Source organism: Grammomys surdaster, unplaced genomic scaffold, assembly GCF_004785775.1.
Source record: "Grammomys surdaster isolate TR1022 unplaced genomic scaffold, NIH_TR_1.0 183, whole genome shotgun sequence".
NCBI classification, from domain to species: Eukaryota; Metazoa; Chordata; class Mammalia; order Rodentia; family Muridae; genus Grammomys; species Grammomys surdaster.
Genome location: NW_021604628.1, coordinates 69,120 through 87,008, shown reverse-complemented (window position 1 = coordinate 87,008; position 17,889 = coordinate 69,120). Strand labels below are relative to the sequence as shown.

General features: G+C 49.0%; 1 protein-coding gene across 1 annotated transcript in view; it reads right to left on the bottom strand.

Moving 5' to 3' along the window:
• The window catches only part of Pnpla1 (patatin like phospholipase domain containing 1), a 33,369-nt gene continuing 15,480 nt past the window's right edge, over positions 1-17,889 (bottom strand). The window contains exons 2-10 of the mRNA XM_028767965.1: positions 13,591-13,823; positions 13,220-13,285; positions 12,001-12,210; positions 11,095-11,155; positions 7,062-7,724; positions 4,750-4,834; positions 3,258-3,380; positions 2,008-2,107; positions 1-317 (exon numbers count right to left, since the gene is read on the bottom strand). Coding sequence (XP_028623798.1) covers positions 294-317; positions 2,008-2,107; positions 3,258-3,380; positions 4,750-4,834; positions 7,062-7,724; positions 11,095-11,155; positions 12,001-12,210; positions 13,220-13,285; positions 13,591-13,823 — 1,565 coding nt within the window. The 3' untranslated portion in view covers positions 1-293. The remainder of the gene's footprint in view (positions 318-2,007; positions 2,108-3,257; positions 3,381-4,749; positions 4,835-7,061; positions 7,725-11,094; positions 11,156-12,000; positions 12,211-13,219; positions 13,286-13,590; positions 13,824-17,889) is intronic.

The window sequence follows — 17,889 nt, the reverse complement described above, 5'->3', positions numbered from 1 at the left end:
GGTACATAGGCAGGAAGTACAATCATGATGTTTGCTTCCTCCTGGATTGGATTTGTCCAATCTTTTGAGCAGAATTGTGTCCCTCCTCCTGGATGGACGGTAAGTGGTATGTGTTGATGTCTGTCTGTCCATCCAGAGCAGAATGGTGGGAGGGCAGCAAGACTGGAAGCAGGAGATCCTTCAGATCAGGAAACCCAAACTTGGGGGAGTAGACTTTCTGCAGCACTGGATGGTTCCAACAGGCCACAGGTGGGAGGCTAGACCTAGGTCACTGGGATCTCTCCTGTTCCAGTTTAGGAGTTCTGTCCACTTATTCCCTAAGAAAGAACAAAGAGTTGTCATTTTGAGTGACCCTTACCTAGGACATCCCTTGTCTTAGTTCACCCAGACCACCTTCCCAGCATTCGCTCTGCTGTACTTGATCAAAACTGGGGACCTAGGATTGTTCCAAAAGCCAGTTTATGGAGTTTACTTTATTATCCCAGAGCCCTTACCTGCTCTGCAAAGGGGATTCCCCACTGGGAAGTAATTATTAAAATGTTTGAAATATTATAAAAGATTAATTGGTTCTTGCTTTTCCAGAAGGGTGGGGTAGCCTCCTGACCGCTCAGGTCAGACGCATGGTTACTGTTCTACGCCAGGTATAGATGCAGATGGATCGTGGACAGTTGAGTACTAACTGGAGGTTATCGGTACAGTGTTTTGGGGATTTTTTGTTTTGTTTTGTTTTGGTTTTGATTTTTTAAGGCAAGGTTTCTCTGTGTAGCCTGGGCCATCCTGGAACTCATTCTGTACACCAGGCTGGCCTTACATTCAAAGATATGCCTGCTTCTGTCCCTGACTGATGGTATAAAGGCGTGCACCACCACTGCCCGGCTGGATGGTATCTTAACTAGGTTCTCAACCTTCCTAATGCTGCCACTCTTTAATACAGGTCCTTGTGTTGTGCTGACCCCCAACCATACAATTATTTTTGTTGCTACTCTGTAACTGTAATTTTGCTACTGTTACGAATTGTAATGTAACTATCTGATAATCGGGATATCTAATATGGTATCTCAAAGGGATTGAGACCCACAGGTTGAAAACCACTGGTCCGGCCGGGCAGTGGTGGCGCACGCCTTTAATCCTAGCACTTGGGAGGCAGAGGCAGGTGGATTTCTGAGTTCTAGAGTTCGAGGCTAGCCTGGTCTACAGAGTGAGTTCCAGGACAGCCAGGGGTACATAGAGAAACCCTGTCTCGAAAAACCAAAAAAAAAAAAAAAAAAAAAAATAAAAACCACTGGTCCATGCCGGGCAGTGGTGGCACACGCCTTTAATCCCAGCACTTGGGAGGCAGAGGCAGGTGGATTTCTGAGTTCAGGACAGCCTGGTCTACAGAGTGAGTTCCAGGACAGCCAGGGCTACACAGAGAAACCCTGTCTCAAAAAACCAAACCAAAAAGAAAAAAAAAGAAAAAAAGAAAAAAGAAAAAGAAGAAAACCACTGGTCTTAACAAATTCAATGTAACTTCTGTTCCCCTTTCTTTGTTTTGTTTAAGATAGAATCTTACTATGTAGCCCTGGCTGTCCTGGAACTTGATATATAGACCAGGATGACTTGGAACTCACAGAGATCCACCTGCCTCTCCCTCTAAAGTTAAAGGTGTGTACCACCATCTCCTCAAGCGTTCCAGCTTGTTACGGCTCTCTCTTGGTGTGTGTGTGTGTTGTGTGTTTGTTTCTCTTTTCCTGTTTTGGAATTTTCAACACAAGGTCTCATAATGTAGTGTTGGCTGGTTTTGAACTCACAGAGATCCACCTGCTTCTGCTTCCCAAATGCTGGGACTAAAGGTGTGCACCACCACACTCCGCTTCCAGATGTCCACACAATGGACTAGAAGGGACCATGGCTGTGCCAGGAAGGGAGGGAAGGGCAGAAATGAAGCTATGTGCGCAGAGTTGCTACATCCTCCTGAGACAGGAGAGGCAGGGTCACTCTTGGGTGACACTCAGAGGAGTTCCATACCTCGGGGCAGCTGTATTCTGGGATCCGGCTGGGATGAGGTTTGTAGGTTACCCAAACTGTCTTGGGGAGTACAGGAAAGTCTAGTGGACAGGGTGCAGACCTGGATTAGAGAAGCCAAGGACACATTCGTAAGGGCAAATAAGAAAAGCTGTTAGAGTCCCAAGCCTTACCTAAGCCTACTGTGTGACCCTAGGCTAGCCCCATGCCCTCTTTGGGAAATTACAAGATCCTGCAGAGCCCACCTTAGAAGTAATCTTGGCATTTAGACTTGTACCTTCATGGATAGGTCTTGCTGTTTTAATTTAAAAGTTATATTTATTTATTTCTGTGGTAACTACAGTACCTAATTCAGGGGTTCCCAACTAGACCCAAGGATTGGCAGGTTTCACTGACTCTTGGGTGACATTATGGCTGCTTTAGACACAGGTATCCCAAAGGGAGCCTTGAACCTTGACCCTCCAAACACAGGCAAATCCCTAAACTCATCTGTGACATGAGACTCTACACAGGCAATTGTGAGCCGGCAGGAGGGTCCCAGCGTCTACCCATGACGAGGGACTAATTGACAGCTGAACAAAATACAAGTTCAAGAACCCGAGGGGATGTTCACTGAGTGGAGGTGCGTGCCTCCAACCCTGCCTGTCTGAGGTCAGTCCCTGGGACCCACGAGATGGAAGGTCAGAGCCAACTCCAGAAAATCCGACCTTTGACCTCTCCAGTACACACTCACGCACGTGCACAATCAGTAAGTAAATAAACGTCAAGAATCTTTAAAGAAGTGTCTACCAAATGGACTAAAGAATGGTCAAAAGCAACTTAAGTTTATACAAGTAAGGGGTTTGCTGGCTAAAGAATGACCTAAGCTAGTTATGTGTCACATGTTAATAATTCCAAGACCAGAGAGTTGGGAGCAGGAGGCAATCAAACGTTCCAAGTTAGCTTTAGCTGCACAGTGAGTTTGAGGCTAGCCTGGTCTACATGGTGAGTTATGGGAGACAGCCAGGATGGCTTTGCTCAAAACAACACAACACACAGTTGAAAAGTAGCTGGAAAACCTCCAGGACCCTTCCACCCTGACACTCACTATCTTCAGAAGAGTCTCCCACTCACAGGGTGGGCTGTGCTGCATGCTCATGGGCCCACGAGCCAGGTCACCCATGTTTTTGCAGGTCAGAAAATGGAGATTCAGAGCTTAGATGTTCCAACTGTAAACGGCTAGCTCTCCTGACAGAGCAGAGACTTGTACTTACTGCAGTTTGCTAGCTGGCATCTTGGACCGAGGGTTTCTCTGGAAGCACTCTCTTGTGGCATTTGTCTTCTGTTTCCTCTTGAACATCTTTTTTGCTGCGTTTGAATCCGCAGCAGGACTCTCCCTGGGCAGAGAGACAAAGGAAGTGCTTGTTACAACAGCCTGAACAGTGTCTGACTCCATCAGAGTCCTGCCCCAGCTCAGCAGACCCAGTGGCCTTGGCTAAGGTTGATATTTTGCAGCAAATACGTCTGGTTACCTTTTTTTTTTTTTTTTTTTGGTTTTTTGAGACAGGGTTTCTCTGTGTAGCCCTGGCTGTCCTGGAACTCACTCTGTAGACCAGGCTGGCCTCGAACTCAGAAATCCGCCTGCCTCTGCCTCCCAAGTGCTGGGATTAAAGGCGCAGATTATATACTTAACGGCTGAGCCATCTCTCCAGCCATTCACACCCCCAGTTGTAGAAATAAAATTACATAATGGGGGGGGGGAACAGATCCATCTTAATAAGCTTGGTGTGAAACAAATACAAATGTCTATGGCAGAATACCCAAGAACATGATGGCACACACCTATAATCTCAGGACTGGGAAAGCAGAGGCAGGTTTTCCCGCTCAGTGCCAGCTGGGGCTGTGTAGCGAGATCCACATCCAACAATAAAATTAAAGAACAGAATGTGTCAACCCTGCTTTTCTAAAAGACAAGGTTGAAGTTGGGCGGGGTTGACATATGCATGACCCCACTACTGATCTTTGATTGGCCAATCCAAGTATTATACAACCAGCAAGGGAGCCTGGGAAATGTAGTTCCCAGGGATCTTTAAGAACTACGGATTTGCTGGCCCTGTCATGACTGCAGAGATAATGACAAACTCTGTACGGTCCACAACCCAGACAACTGACACATGCTCTCTTGGTTTGGTTTCTGTTGTTGTGGTCAAACACCCTGACAAAGTCACTTAAGGCAGAAAAAGTTTATTTGGTTCACAAATCCAGGCAACGGTCCACTGCTGATAGGAAGTGAAGGCTGCAGGAACTTGCAGCAGCCGGTCTCCTTACAGCCAGAGTCAGGAGCAGAGCATCGAACCATGCTTGGCTCTGCTCAGCCCGCTCTCTCCTTTTCATTCACTTCATGGTTAGAGTGCTAGGGGCTAAAGCCACGCACCTCTGTGCCAGTTCTAACGGAGGCCTTATTGTGGCTTCACCCAAAGTTAAGACCAGAAATCTGGAGTGCGCATGCACCTACTGTCCTAGAACAGGGTGTACCCAGTGTGTGCTGGAATGGGGGAGAGGGATGGTATCACCTCTTGAACAGGTAGGTTCCACATAGCGCCCCACTGCGGGAGAGAGGAGAGGGCACTGAGCGTGAGCTGCTGTTCCACAGACTAGAAGAGCTAGGTGATACCCAGGCAGCCGAAAGGGCAGAAACCTCACTTAGCTGGGCCCCCTCCCCTGAGCAAAGAAGGAAAGCAAAGTCCTGGAGAAGGAGACACTTACACCTGTAGAGGCTTGTGGGAAGCTTCCTTCCTGGTACCCGGTGCTGTCGAGCCTGTCAGCAGTGATGAGGCAGGAGACCCTGTAGCTGGAGGAAACACCGGAGGTGTAAGGGCAGGTAGTGGGTACTGGGTCGTTTTGCAAATAGCAACAGTGAGTGTGTCTCAGAACAAACAGCAAGGATACCAGTTGTGGCCCAGCACCCCTTTAGTTTCAGTACTCGGGAGTCAGAGGCAGGTGGATTTCAGGGTTTGAGGCTAGCCTGGTTTACATAATGAGATCCAGAATATCCAAGCACCCAATAGTGAGATGCTATTGAGTTTGTTTGTTTGTTTTGTTTTGTTTTGTTTTTGTTTTGTTTTTGGAGACAGGGTTTCTCTGTGTAGCCCTGGCTGTCCTGGAACTCACTCTGTAGACCAGGCTGACCTCGAACTCAGAAATCCGCCTGTCTCTGCCTCCCAAGTGCTGGGATCAAAGGCGTGCGCCACCACTGCCCGGAGAGATGTTATTGTTAAGGAAATATTTTTTATTAGTTTTTTTTTTCTTTTTCCAGTATTTCAAGACAGGGTTTCTCTGTGTAGCCCTGGCTGTCCTGGAACTCACTCTGTAGTCCAGGCTGGCCTCGAACTCAGAAATCTACCTGCCTCTGCCTCCCCAGAGCTCACAACTGCCTGTAACTGTAACTCCAGGGGATCCAGTCAGCGCCCTCTTCTGACATCTTTAGTACCAGGTATGGATGTGAACGAGCAACAGAAACGCCCACACGCTCGTCAAACAGAAACTTTTTTTTTCCAGACAGGATCTCTCTATGTAGCCCTGGCTGTCCTGGATCCTGAGCGAGCCTGTAAACACTAGGCTGGCCATGAATCAGAGATCTGTTTGGCTTTTGCCTCGAAAATGCTAAGATTAAAAAGGCAGGGGCCAGCACATCCTGCAAACAATTTTTTTTAACTATTATGATTTTTTTAAATTTTATGTGCTGTGGGAGGCATCCCGCTATACCCAACAAATCAAAATTCAAAACACATGTCCGGATGTAGGCATGTATGAATATTTCAAAGGATTAATATGATTATTTAAAAATAATAAGCAAACAAGCCAGGAAGCAATAAAACCAGCAAAGAATTCTCTTCTCATATTTAAGAGCCAAATGATCACATCAGTGGATCTGCATGAGACCAAAGGGTGCAGCTGCGGTGGGCAGACATTCCCCGCCCACAACTTGACGTCGGAGGGCGGGGCCTGAATACCCACCCCCGCAAGTAAGTAAACTTTCATCTTGAAACGAAGATTATTATTAGGATCACTGTGTGTATCTCGAGTGAGTGCTCAAAATTGCTTTTGTTTTTGATTTTTCAAGACGGGGTTTCCCTGTGTACCCCTGATTGTTTTGTAACTTGCTATGTAGACCAGGCTGGCCTCAAACTGCAGAGATCTGCCTGGCTCTACTTTACAAGTGCTGGAATTGAATATTTAATTACATATATATTTTTTACACATATATATTTCATATATATTACATATATCACACACACACACACATATATATATCATTCGTCGAGCTTTAGGGATCTGCCTGTCTCCATGGTCCCAGGGCCAGAGTTACAGACATAGGCTGCTGTACCCAGAGTTTATGTGGGTTCTGGGGATAAAACTCTGGTCCTCATGAGTTTATTTTTGTTGGTTAAACATTTATATAAATTATGTGAGTTATAAATATAGATGGCTTTATTATAGGCCTTTAATATCAATATTAAATTCATTTTATTTATATAAAGATTTATTTTATATAAATAAAGCTGGGCGGTTGTGGCACACACCTTTAATCCCAGCACTTGGGAGGCAGAGACAGGAGGATCTCTGAGTTGGAGGCCGGCCTATTCTACAGTGGGTTCCAGGATAGTCAAGGCTACACAGAAAAACCCTGTCTTGAAAAACCAAAAGAAAAAACCTAAAAACTCAGATTTATTTTATCTGTAGCTGTGTAGGTGTGTGCTCGTACAAATACAGGTGCCCGTGGGATCCAGAAGAGGGAACAGACGTGGTTTTGAGCCACCCAGTGCATCCTGGCCACCGAACTGAAATCAGGTCCTCTAAGAGATCCCAATTGCCCTTAACCCTGTACCATCTCTCCTCTCCAGCCTCTTGGTGGTGTGGGAGGGGCCGAGTTTCCAGATTCATGGGGACAAGGACACAAGGCACTATCCCCTGTGAAGGCTGCTCAGATAGATGGCCAATGTCACCTTTAGAACTGGTGTTTCTCAGTTTAGCATTGTTAACTGCTTGCTTGCGGGCCAGAGCAGGGAGGGTCATACCTGTGGGTCGTTCTGGGCCTAGGTCCTCCACAGGTGGCTGGGCAGGTGGTGGTGAAGGACTTAGGGGCAGAAGTCCAGGTGTTGCCCTAGCTGCTATGGCTCCCTGGGAAGGTCTGAGCAGCAGTCCAGGGGACTCAGGTGACCCAACAGGCACAGAAGATCCAGCCTTTGAGCTGTGTGACTCTGCAGCTGGGAGCAACACAGGTAGGAAGCTGTTTGTGCTTTGGTCGTCGGTGGCCGAGTCCAGGTGACGGTCATCCTTCACTTCTTGCTCCAGGTTTGGAGTTGGAACATTTATTGGGCAACTGTCACTGGGGTAAGTGGGCCTCATTCCTGGGCCCGGCTGGGCTGGGGCCAATGGCGGTGCAGACTGCTGCTTGGCTGAAGAGACCGATGGTGACAGGGGTGTCTCCACAAACCCCTTGCATCCAGATTCAGGTGTCTGCACCGATGGGGCTGCTGGGAAATGGCTGTCCTTTCTGTCCTCTCTGGGAGCCCCCTGTACATGGGTTTGTGGGGAATCTTCATGGCTTCCCCTCTGTGCTGGGAGGTGCTGCAGACTCGGAGGTGGGGGCTCATGGCCAAGGGCGACCTCTATCTGGCAGTAGACTTCGACCCTCGGGAAAATGACTCTCTTGCTGGGCGAGTCGAGGTACGCGGTGTCTAGGAGAAACCACAGCGCATCAGATTTGATTTGTTCATAGACTGGTAGGGGTGTGTGCGCAAAATCTACACAGCGTTGTCCCAGCACTCGGGAGCTAAGGCGAGAAGACTGTAAGGACAAAGAAGAGATTGTGGGGGTGGGAGAATGTTGACGAAGGTTGGGGAAGGGTCATAAAGGAGCCCCAGGAAACTTTTTTTTGTTTTGTTTTGTTTTTGTTTTTCGAGACAGGGTTTCTCTGTGTAGCCCTGGCTGTCCTGGAACTCACTCTGTAGACCAGGCTGGCCTCGAACTCAGAAATCTTGCCTGCCTCTGCCTCCCAAGTGCTGGGATTAAAGGCATGTCCCACCACCACCTGGCACTTTTTTTTTTTTTTTTAAAGATGAGAACTCATGTAGCCCAGGCTAGCCTGGCCTCAAATTTACTATACATCCAAGGATGATCTTGAATTTCTATTCCCCCTGATCCCACCCCTCCCCCACACCCCCAGTGCTGGGATTACTGCGTGCATCAGCTTGCTAGGTTTATGAAGTACTGGAAATCAAACATAGGTTTTCATGCATGCCAGCTAAGTACTCTAATCGAGGCCCAGTCCCAGCCTCTCCAGAAAGACGGGGATGATAGATTGCGCATGTGTGGGAGAACCTTGTCTGAAGGAATGAGGGCGAGGCCTGCTGGGCACAGCTGGGTGCAGACTGGCATCCTTCAGCTCCTGCCTCTCCTTTCCCACGCCAGGGAGGCAGGCGGGGCGAGCGGCTTCCTAGCTGCAGGATTAGCTGAGTGGATGCGAGCTTTCGCAAGGGAGGGAGGAGAGAGGGGGTGAGGACGAGATTGAGGGGGTCCAGCGCCGCTTCATCCTGTGTGTGATGAGTGCCTCTCCCCTCCCCCCTCAACCAAGCAGAGAGCATTCTGACTGCTTCCAATTGGCAGGTGGGAACCCATACTGTGGCTCTGGGTACCAGTAGCTCCTGATCACATCCGATACCAGGATTAAAATCCAAGAGGCCTGGCGGGAGCGAGGAAGGGAGGGAGGGAGGGACTCGAGCGTGTGCTCTGGCGCCACCTCGTGGGCGACACGAGCATTACAAGCAGCACAGAAAGAACCTGGGCTTCCTTCCCAGCATCCCAGGAACCTGAGGGTGTAGTTAAGCTGGGGAAACGGAGTCGCCTCCGAAATCTAAGTATCAAATTATAAGAACTTCCCAACCTCAAGTTCCTCACATACACCGTCACCCAGGAAGATCGAGGGCTTCCCAGCTAGCGGCCAAAGAATACTGACCAACCAACCCCCTCATTCATGCTCCAGGTTCCAGGAGCTCACAGTAAAACTCCCTGAGATAGTCACTATCACTGCCCCTCCTTTATAGATACACAAGCTGAGACCCCAGGAGATTCAGTTCTGGCTACCCTAAAGGTGTCAGGAGCTAGGGTACAAACCCTTCTTTACAAAATTGGAACTAAGACTCAGAGAGCCGAAGTGATTTTTTTTTTCCACGCACACATAGCTCAGGGGTGAGGCTGAGAACTCCACTTGTCTCCAGAACCCAAGTGGCTCTCGGTCTCTGTCTCTGTGTTTCTGTGTCTCTGTGTCTCTGTCTGTCTCCACCGTCCCTTCCTCTCCCCATCATTCTCTTTTCCCAAGTCCCTGGATGCCTGGACAGGAGTAAGGACCCAGGAGAAAGTAAGGAGAGAGGAGAGAGGAGCTGGGGAAGTCAGGAAGTAAATTTTAAAAAAAGAATATATATATATATATATTCTAGTAAGAAAATATCGGGCTGGAGAAATGGCTCAACGGTTTTAAGAGCACTGACTGTTCTGCCAGAGGTCCTGAGTTCAATTCCCAGCAACCACATGGTGGCTCACAACCATCTGTAATGGAATCTAGTGCCCTCTTCTAGTGTGTGTCTGAAGACAGCTGCAGTGTACTCATATAAATAAAAAAAGTAAATAAATCTTTAAAAATAAAATAAAATAAAATAAAAAATTCTACACATTAGTTTTTTTTTAAAAAAGAAAATATCATTCAACTCTTACTTTTGCCCCAAAATATTTATTTCTCCAAAGTATTTTTTTTAAGTCACAGAGATGTATAGCCATATCAGAATAAAGGATGCTTGCAACTCAAAGGCCAGAAGCCAAGTATTTTGTACAACTGTGATAGAATATTCTACATCTACTCCAAAGACTATGTGACCACATGAAGAAAGGCTGGGCCAGCATTTGGTAAGCGCCCTTGGCCCTGAGATTCCCTCTTTCTGAAACCACATTCTAAGTAGTTAACCCTAAGTATAAGCAAGTCTTTGATCTCTCTCCATAAAGATGCTTGCCACGACTTCACAGTTTGAACAAATTAGCCTCTGTACTGATGCTATTTGTCTGATAAAGGCAAGAGGAGACGGGTCTGGCCTCCTTCCCAGACCAACATAGAGTGTTGGTCAGCAAATCACTCAAATATAACTAGCCACATCTACTCAAGACCAGGTCTGGAGCAGCTCAGGCTGACCTAGAAGCAGCTACATAGCCAAGGATGACCTGGAATGTCCTCTAGCCTTTTCCTGAGTGGTGGCATTAACTCATGCCCCACTCTTGTGTGACATGGTATTGAGGATTGAACCAGGGCTTTGTGCATGCCGGCAAGCGCTCCATCAACTGAACGGCAGCTCCAGCCTCTTAGGTTTTAATTTCATAAATGTGTGCTTAGAAATATTCTAAGTTGGTCAGTGGTCCCCGTACTTGGGAGGCAGAGGCAGGTTGATCTCTGAGTTCAAGGCCAGCCTGGTCCGCAGGGTGAGTTCTAGGACAGCCCCAGGCCACGCAAAGAAACCAACAGACTTGCCGGGTGGTGGTGGCACACGCCTTTAATCCCAGCACTTGGGAGGCAGAGACAGGCGGATTTCTGAGTTCGAGGCCAGCCTGGTCTACAGAGTGAGTTCCAGGACAGCCAGGGCTATACAGAGAAACCCTGTCTCGAAAAACAAAACAAAACAAAAAGAAACCAAATGACTCAATATATATCTCGAAGACTAAAATATATGATACATATGTATTTGTGTGCGTGTCTGTGTGTGTGCATGTGTGTGTATGTCTGTGTGTGTGCATGTTTTTGTGTGTGAACGTGTGTGTGTGTCTGTGTGTGTGAATGTGTGTGTGTGTCTGTGTGTGTGCATGTGTGTATCTGTGTGTGTATCTGTGTGTGTATCTGTGTGTGTGTATATATATATATTGGGTAATACAGGCTGCTGGGGTCTATGTCCTTCTGTCCAGCTTTCTGGCTACAGCTTTGGGACACTGTCCTCTACCCAGATTTATTTATATTCCCACCCCTGCCACACTCCTTGCCCTCCCCGTGAGTACCAGGCTGCAGGTACTCACTCAGCCTCCGCAGGTATGAGACAGCGTCATCGTATCCCCGATAGTAGTATTCCTGCAGGATCTGGATGGTGACACAGGAAAATAAACGAGGCTGCAGCCATCAAGAGAGCCAGCGTCCCTCCATAGCTACTCTATAAGTAGACACTCCCCCATCCATCCTACCCAGGACCATGTCAGCAAGCCCTGGGCTACACCCCACACCTTCACCGTCTGCCCAGGAAAGCCAGGAAGCAATTGCTAACACGGTAGGGAGGGCGTGTCAGCGTGTCGGTCACCTGTCCCCAGAGTATCACCAGCCTCCACTGTGGGAGTTGGTGGGATGTTTCTGGGGAACCAGAGACCACACATCTGGGGTTTAAGAAGGTCAGAGCCTGGTATTTTGGTTCAAATCCCAGCACTACTTTTCACTGGCTGTATAGCTGTACCCACCCTCAGCCTCACTTTCTCCACCTGTCAAATGGGGATAGTGACAGTCGGTATCTTTGCAGATGATGTTGGGAAGGGTTCACAGGGCTTTCTCTGAGGGGCAGCCAAATTGGAAACATTTAGGTCTTTGCTGACCACTTATTCTGCTGTGGGATTTTGTTTTGGAGAAAGGATTGCATGTAGCCCAGGCTAACCTCAAACTCCCTATGGAGCTAAGGATGACCTTGAACTCCTGGTCCTCCTGCCTCCACCTCCCCAGTACTGAAATTACGGTACCCCACGGTCCTCTGTGTGGTGCTGGGGGATCGAACCCAGGGCTTCATGCACGCTAGGCAAGCATTCTAAATTGAGCGACATCTTTAGCCCTACTGGTTTTAGGAATCCTTTAAACATGGCAAAAGCCTGGACCCTCTGAGGGAAGAGGTACAAAAGGAGGGTCCCATCCGTTCTGGATCCCACCCCGCGGGTCCTGACTCTCACCACCAGGTCCGGGGGAAACAGCGCATGCGTCATGCGGGTGATATTCTCCAAGGAGAACTGGAAGGAGAAGTTGAACATTCGGAAGTCGTGGAAGATGGCGGGGCAATCCCTCGGACAGATGTCCTGCTGACTGCTGAAGGTAGAGATGGTGATGGAGTCTGTCCAGAAGGCGCAGGGCTGCATGCTTGTGAAGCCACCGTCGATGTATCTCTACAGGGACGAGAAGAGAGACGCTCAGCCAGAGAAGACGCGGAGGAGCTGGGGCCATGGGAGAGCAGAGCCACCTTTTGTGTTTTTTTTTTTTTTTTTCGAGACAAGGTTTCTCTGTGTAGCCCTGGCTGTCCTGGAACTCACTCTGTAGACCAGGCTGGCCTCAAACTCAGAAAATCACCTGCCTCTGCCTCCCAAGTGCTGGGATCAAAGGCATGCGCCACCACTGCCCGGCGCAGAGCCACCTTTTACGACCAGTCATGACGCTGAGGTCCCCATGATAAATGGTGGATGGTGTGTGCACGGTCACTTGCTGTGTCGATAATGGCCTCAGGACTTTCTAATGCTCTGGCCCTGGACTGTTCTCCCTCAGAGATTTTTTTCTGATAATGGGCCTCTGGGTGGGGTCCCTCCTCTGAATGACTCAAGAGACCAAGCCCCCTTCCACAACCTCACGGTATACCCACTCCAACCTTTCCTTTGGAGTGGGAGTGGGGCTTCTGTTGGTTTCCTTACTTATGAACTGAATAAGAGATGACCAGCACATAGGCTCTGTAGCCCAGGAGCCCCATAAAATATCCAGACCACTCGGTTCCATCCCCACTCTTCAGACTGTAGCCAGGAGACAGGGTACCCTAAGGCCAGTCAGAGATGCAGACGCTTGGCTTGCCCAGATCTGTTAAATCAGAGTCCTTATTATCTCGGGACTCCTCTGAGTTACTCATGGGCACACGAAAATCTGTGACCACCGGACCAAGATAGCCCCAAAAGTCTCCTTAGTCAGTCTCAAGTCCCTGTGTTCTGGGGTCTGTATTCTGCACGCTGACTTCTGAGAGAACCTGGCGAGCCTCGGAGTCTTGACTTGCTGGGTTCAGAACAGGCTTGGTGTGTCTAGAGACGGACTTGGACCAACTAGAGAAGATGCCCTTTAAAAAGCTAGAAATTCTGAGTAGTAAATGCTTCTTACCTTAAAATGCCCCAGGATCTTAGGTCACCCAGCCCCACTCACCTCACCCCGGTACGTTGGGGGGATAAAGCCACAGTAGACAGGAACAAAGCAGCTGCAATACAGGGCCTGGGGAGAGACGGGGCTGAGATGCTACAGGGCCTGGGGTGGGTGCCAATGACTCCTGACACACACACACCCCCCATTCTCCATTTCTTAAATTTAAAGTAAAGGCACTGGCCTGGGAAACAGTTTGAAACTCATTTCCCATCCTGATCCCTGGACCACCTAGTAGACTAATCTAGTCTTCTCTTACAGAACTGCTGCGGGCAGAGACCGGGGCATGAAGGAAGGGAAGAAGAGGAGAGGGGGGAGTGGGCTGGACCGAGCTGCTCCTGTTCGTCCAGGCGGGGGCGCTCTAACCAGTGCCTTACCTCGATGAGCTCTTCCTTGGAGCGGTACTCGGAAACCACGACGTTCTCTCCGTCCGTGACTCGGGTGAGGCTCACGTGCAGCTTTCCGGTGGCGAACTTGTAGGAGTCCTCCGGGAGCACGTCGTATAAAAACTGTCGCATCATCTGGACCATCTTGCAGGATGGAGACAGAGGTCCCAGGAAGTACTTCTTCACCTCGGCCAGGCCCATATTTAGTACTCTGAGGTACTCCTCTGTGGAGAGAGCGGAGGGGAGAGACACCCTCTGCAACAGCGCAGGACCATGGAGGAGGGGCCCCGGGCTCAGTGATGTGAACCATTTCATCTAAGAGTTCGACCATAAAGGAGGAAGTCCCAGATGCCCTACAGCTAGGAGACACCAGCACCAGCATGGGACCCAGGCGTCCTGCTTCTTGACCATGTGCGATCACCCATCAGAAATTAGCAGTGACTAAAACGATATTTTCTCCCTACAAAACAGCTTCCTGTCCCTGAACCTGAGGTCTGAACCTGAGGTCTGCCACCAGGCTTTTTTGTTTTGTTTTGTTTTGTTTTTTTGAGACAGGGTTTCTCTGTGTAGCCCTGGCTGTCCTGGAACTCACTCTGTAGACCAGGCTGGCCTCGAACTCAGAAATCCTCCCGCCTCTGCCTCCCAAACATTAAAGGCCTGTGCCACCACTGCCCATCTCCAGGCCATGTTTATGAGGGTCCTATGTGAAGTAACTACACAAACACAGATGCGGTTGGAAGTCTTTTACCAAGTGACAAGGGCACTTGCTTAGAGGGCACATAAATCCTTGACAAACGTTACCCTCATTTTGTAGCCAAGGGTGACCTTGAACTCCCAATTCTACGGTCTCCTCCTCAGGAGTGACGCCACACTTGGTTTATGCTGTGCCAAGGAGAAAACCCAGGGCTGCGTGCATGCTGGGAAGAACGCTGCCAACTTAGCAGTAAACCCTGCTCTCATAACCTGATTTTTACATTTTTTTTCATGTGTACGTATGTACACATGTTCGTGTGTGCTCACAGAGGCTAGACAGGGTTGTAGGATCTCCCAGGAGCTGCAGTTAAAGGCAGCCAGGAGTGGTATGACATGGCCTCTGCAAGAACAGCAGATGCCCTTAACGACTAAGTCACCCCTCCAGTCCCACAAATACTGTTTTCTCTTGGTGCCAGGGATTGAACTCTGGGCTTCACATAGGCCTGCATACGTTTGGTGCTTGATCACTGAACTATGCAGCCAGTCCTTAAACATCTATCTCATTTGGAAAAATTTGTTTAAAGTTAGTGTCATGCATATGTAACAGGGACTTGAGTGCTCTGCTGGGGGAGGCAGGGGAGCGGAGATTGCATAAGCACCTCTGTCAGAGAGCTTATCAACCAGATCCGTGGGTGGGTGGGTAGGGAGGGCTCAGTCTTTCCAGCCTGGAGAGTCTGGCTGGCATTCTAGTGCCTGGCACTCGATCCATGGCAGGCAGACAGAGAAGGTAACTGATTTGCCCAAACTCACAACAATTTAGAGACAAAAGGATAGCTTATTCCTATTGCATTTAATAGTTCACAGATTATACGTTACTGGTCTAATCCTAGAGGCTACTAATGCTGGAGTACCATTGGGCAGATAGGGAAACTGAGGCCGGAGGTCACACGGTGAGGCAATGTTGGTTTGCTGTTGTTTTGTTTCACTTTCTGACTCCAAGCCATCCCTCACCCACACCCAGATCACAGCTGCATTACCCGGTAGGGGTCACAGACTTTGCTGTGAACGTGGATTGCTCATATTCCTTCCTGAGATTCAGAAGTTTGGCAGTGTTAGCCTTACCATGTGTAGGCATGAGCAATCAGCATCTTCCCTCTAGGGAGGGTGGTCAGCAGCTGGCAGGTTAGACAGCAACCCAGCAAGGGACCACCGAGGTCTCAGGTCACCCAGAAGACAGAAGGGAGGCATGTGCTTCTGGGGATTGGTTTCGTGTAAGGTAGGCTGGTCGAACACTCACTACGTAGCCAAGAACGACCTTGAACTCCTGATCCCCCTTCAGCCAGTTTCCTAGTCCTGGGATGACAGATGTGTGCCCTCAGATGAGCTGTTTGAGAACCTTATTGTTTATGTACACACGTCATGACATGAGCTCTGCGTGCCGCCAGGCCTTTGCTAGTTCCCACAGGGGTCACAGGGGTGATGGTCGCCCTGGAACTGGAGTTACAGGTGGTTGTGAGCCGCTGAGTGCGCTCTGGGAATCCATTTAGGTCAACTGGAAGATCAGCCAGTACTTGGAACTGCTGAGTGGTTTCTCTCCAGCCTGTGCCTGCTTTGTTTTGTGTGTGTGTGTGTGTGTGCTCTATCTACATGTACACCTACATGCCAGAAGAGGGCATCGGATCCCATTACAGATGGCTGTGAGCCACCATGTGGTTGCTGGGAATTGAACTCAGGATCTCTGGAAGAGCAGTCAGTGCTCTTGACCACTGAGCCATCTCTCCAGCTCCTATAACCTGGTCTACAAAGCAAGTTCCAGTACAACTAGGGCTACACAGAGAAACCCTGTCTTGAAACATAAGAAGAAGGAGGAGGAGGAGGAGGAAGAAGAGGAAGAGGAGAAAGAGGAGGAGGGGGAATAGGGAGAGGAGAGGGGGAGGAGGGAGAAGAAGAGGAGGAAGGGGAATAGGAAGAGGAGAAAGAGGAGAGGGAGGAGGGGGAAGAGGAAGGAGAAAACCTTTGAAGTCATGTGAGATGGCTCAGTGGGTAAATTCGCTTGCTGCCAAGCCTGACGACCTTAGTTCCATCCTTGTAACCCACAAGCTAGGGGAGAACTGGCCTCTACAGGTTGTTCTCTCACCTCCACTAGGGCATGTATACACAGGAACAAATACATCGTACTAGCTACTCCTCTGTTACTGTGATAAAAGACCAGGACCGAGGAACACATGGGAGGGTTTGCTTGCTTCAAGTAAAGAGGTAAGAGTCTACCATGACGTGGGACTGTGGAAGAAAGCAACAGACATGGCAGCCAGAGCAGACGCTGAGGGCTCACAGTAGGACCACAGTCAGAGAGCTAATAGGGAATGGCTGAGTCTTTTGAAACCTCAAGGTTTCAGTGACTTTCAGTGACACACCTCCTCCAGCAAGGCTCTGCCTCCTGTACCTACTCAAAGACTTCAACCAACCTGGCACACATATTCAACCTCCTGAGCCTTTGGGGACATTTTCATTCAAACCACTACATGTGCATGCATGCACACACACATACATGCACACAACACATACATACATAGAAGCACGCATGCAGGCATGCACACAAGTACACAAACACACACACATGCACACACTCAAGTGCACACATAATTTTAAAGACTAGTCTGCCAGAGGACTGGAGAGATGGCTCAGTGGTTAAGAGCTGCTCTTCCAGAGGATCCAGGTTCAATTCTCGACACTCAACAATCTGTAACTCCAGTTCAGGGCATCTAACGCCCTCTTCTGGCCTCTGTGAGTACTGCATGCACTTGATGCACAGACATACATTGCAGGTAAACACTCATAAGCATAAGACACAAATAGATGAACTATTTTATATATATACATATACATATATATATATATCAGAAAAAATGATCCATGCTAAATTCTCTGCCCATGTCCCAGACTATTCTCTTTAGGAGAAACTGTTAGCAGTGGGCACATGAGGTCAAAAGTCTGCATGAGTCAAGCCTCCAGTGCTTACGTTAGCTTTAGAACAGGATCCACTCCCAGTCAATAGGGAGGGGAGTGACAGGGATGAACGGTAGCAGAGAGGATGGAAATAGTACTGACATTTGCAAGGCCCTTGCATCTGAAAATGGTTCAGTCGGGAAATCAGCTGTGTACCACCCAGACACACACAGCCGGGGGTTGGGGGGAGGCAGACTGGTTTTTCTCAGCCTGGAGGTGTTTGGCTTAAAATTCTTCCTTGATGCTTAAAACAGGCATAAACCGAAAGGTCATCTGTCTCCCTGCATCTTCTTGCTTCCCTCCTGGTTTCTGTGTGTGTCCTTCCTTGGGGTCCCTGTGTGTCTGTCCTTGGGGGTCCTTCATTGTCTCTCCCTCCCCCTCACTGTCTCTCCCTCTTCCCTTACTGTCTCTCCCTCCTCCCTCACTGTCTTTCTCCTCCCTCATTGTCTCTCCCTCCTCCCTCACTGTCTCTCCCTCCTCTCTCACTGTCTCTCCCTCCTCCCTCACTATCTTTCCCTCCTCCCTCACTGTCGCTCCCTCTTCCCTGTCTCTCCCTCCTCCCTCACTGTCTCTCCCTCCTCCCTCACTGTC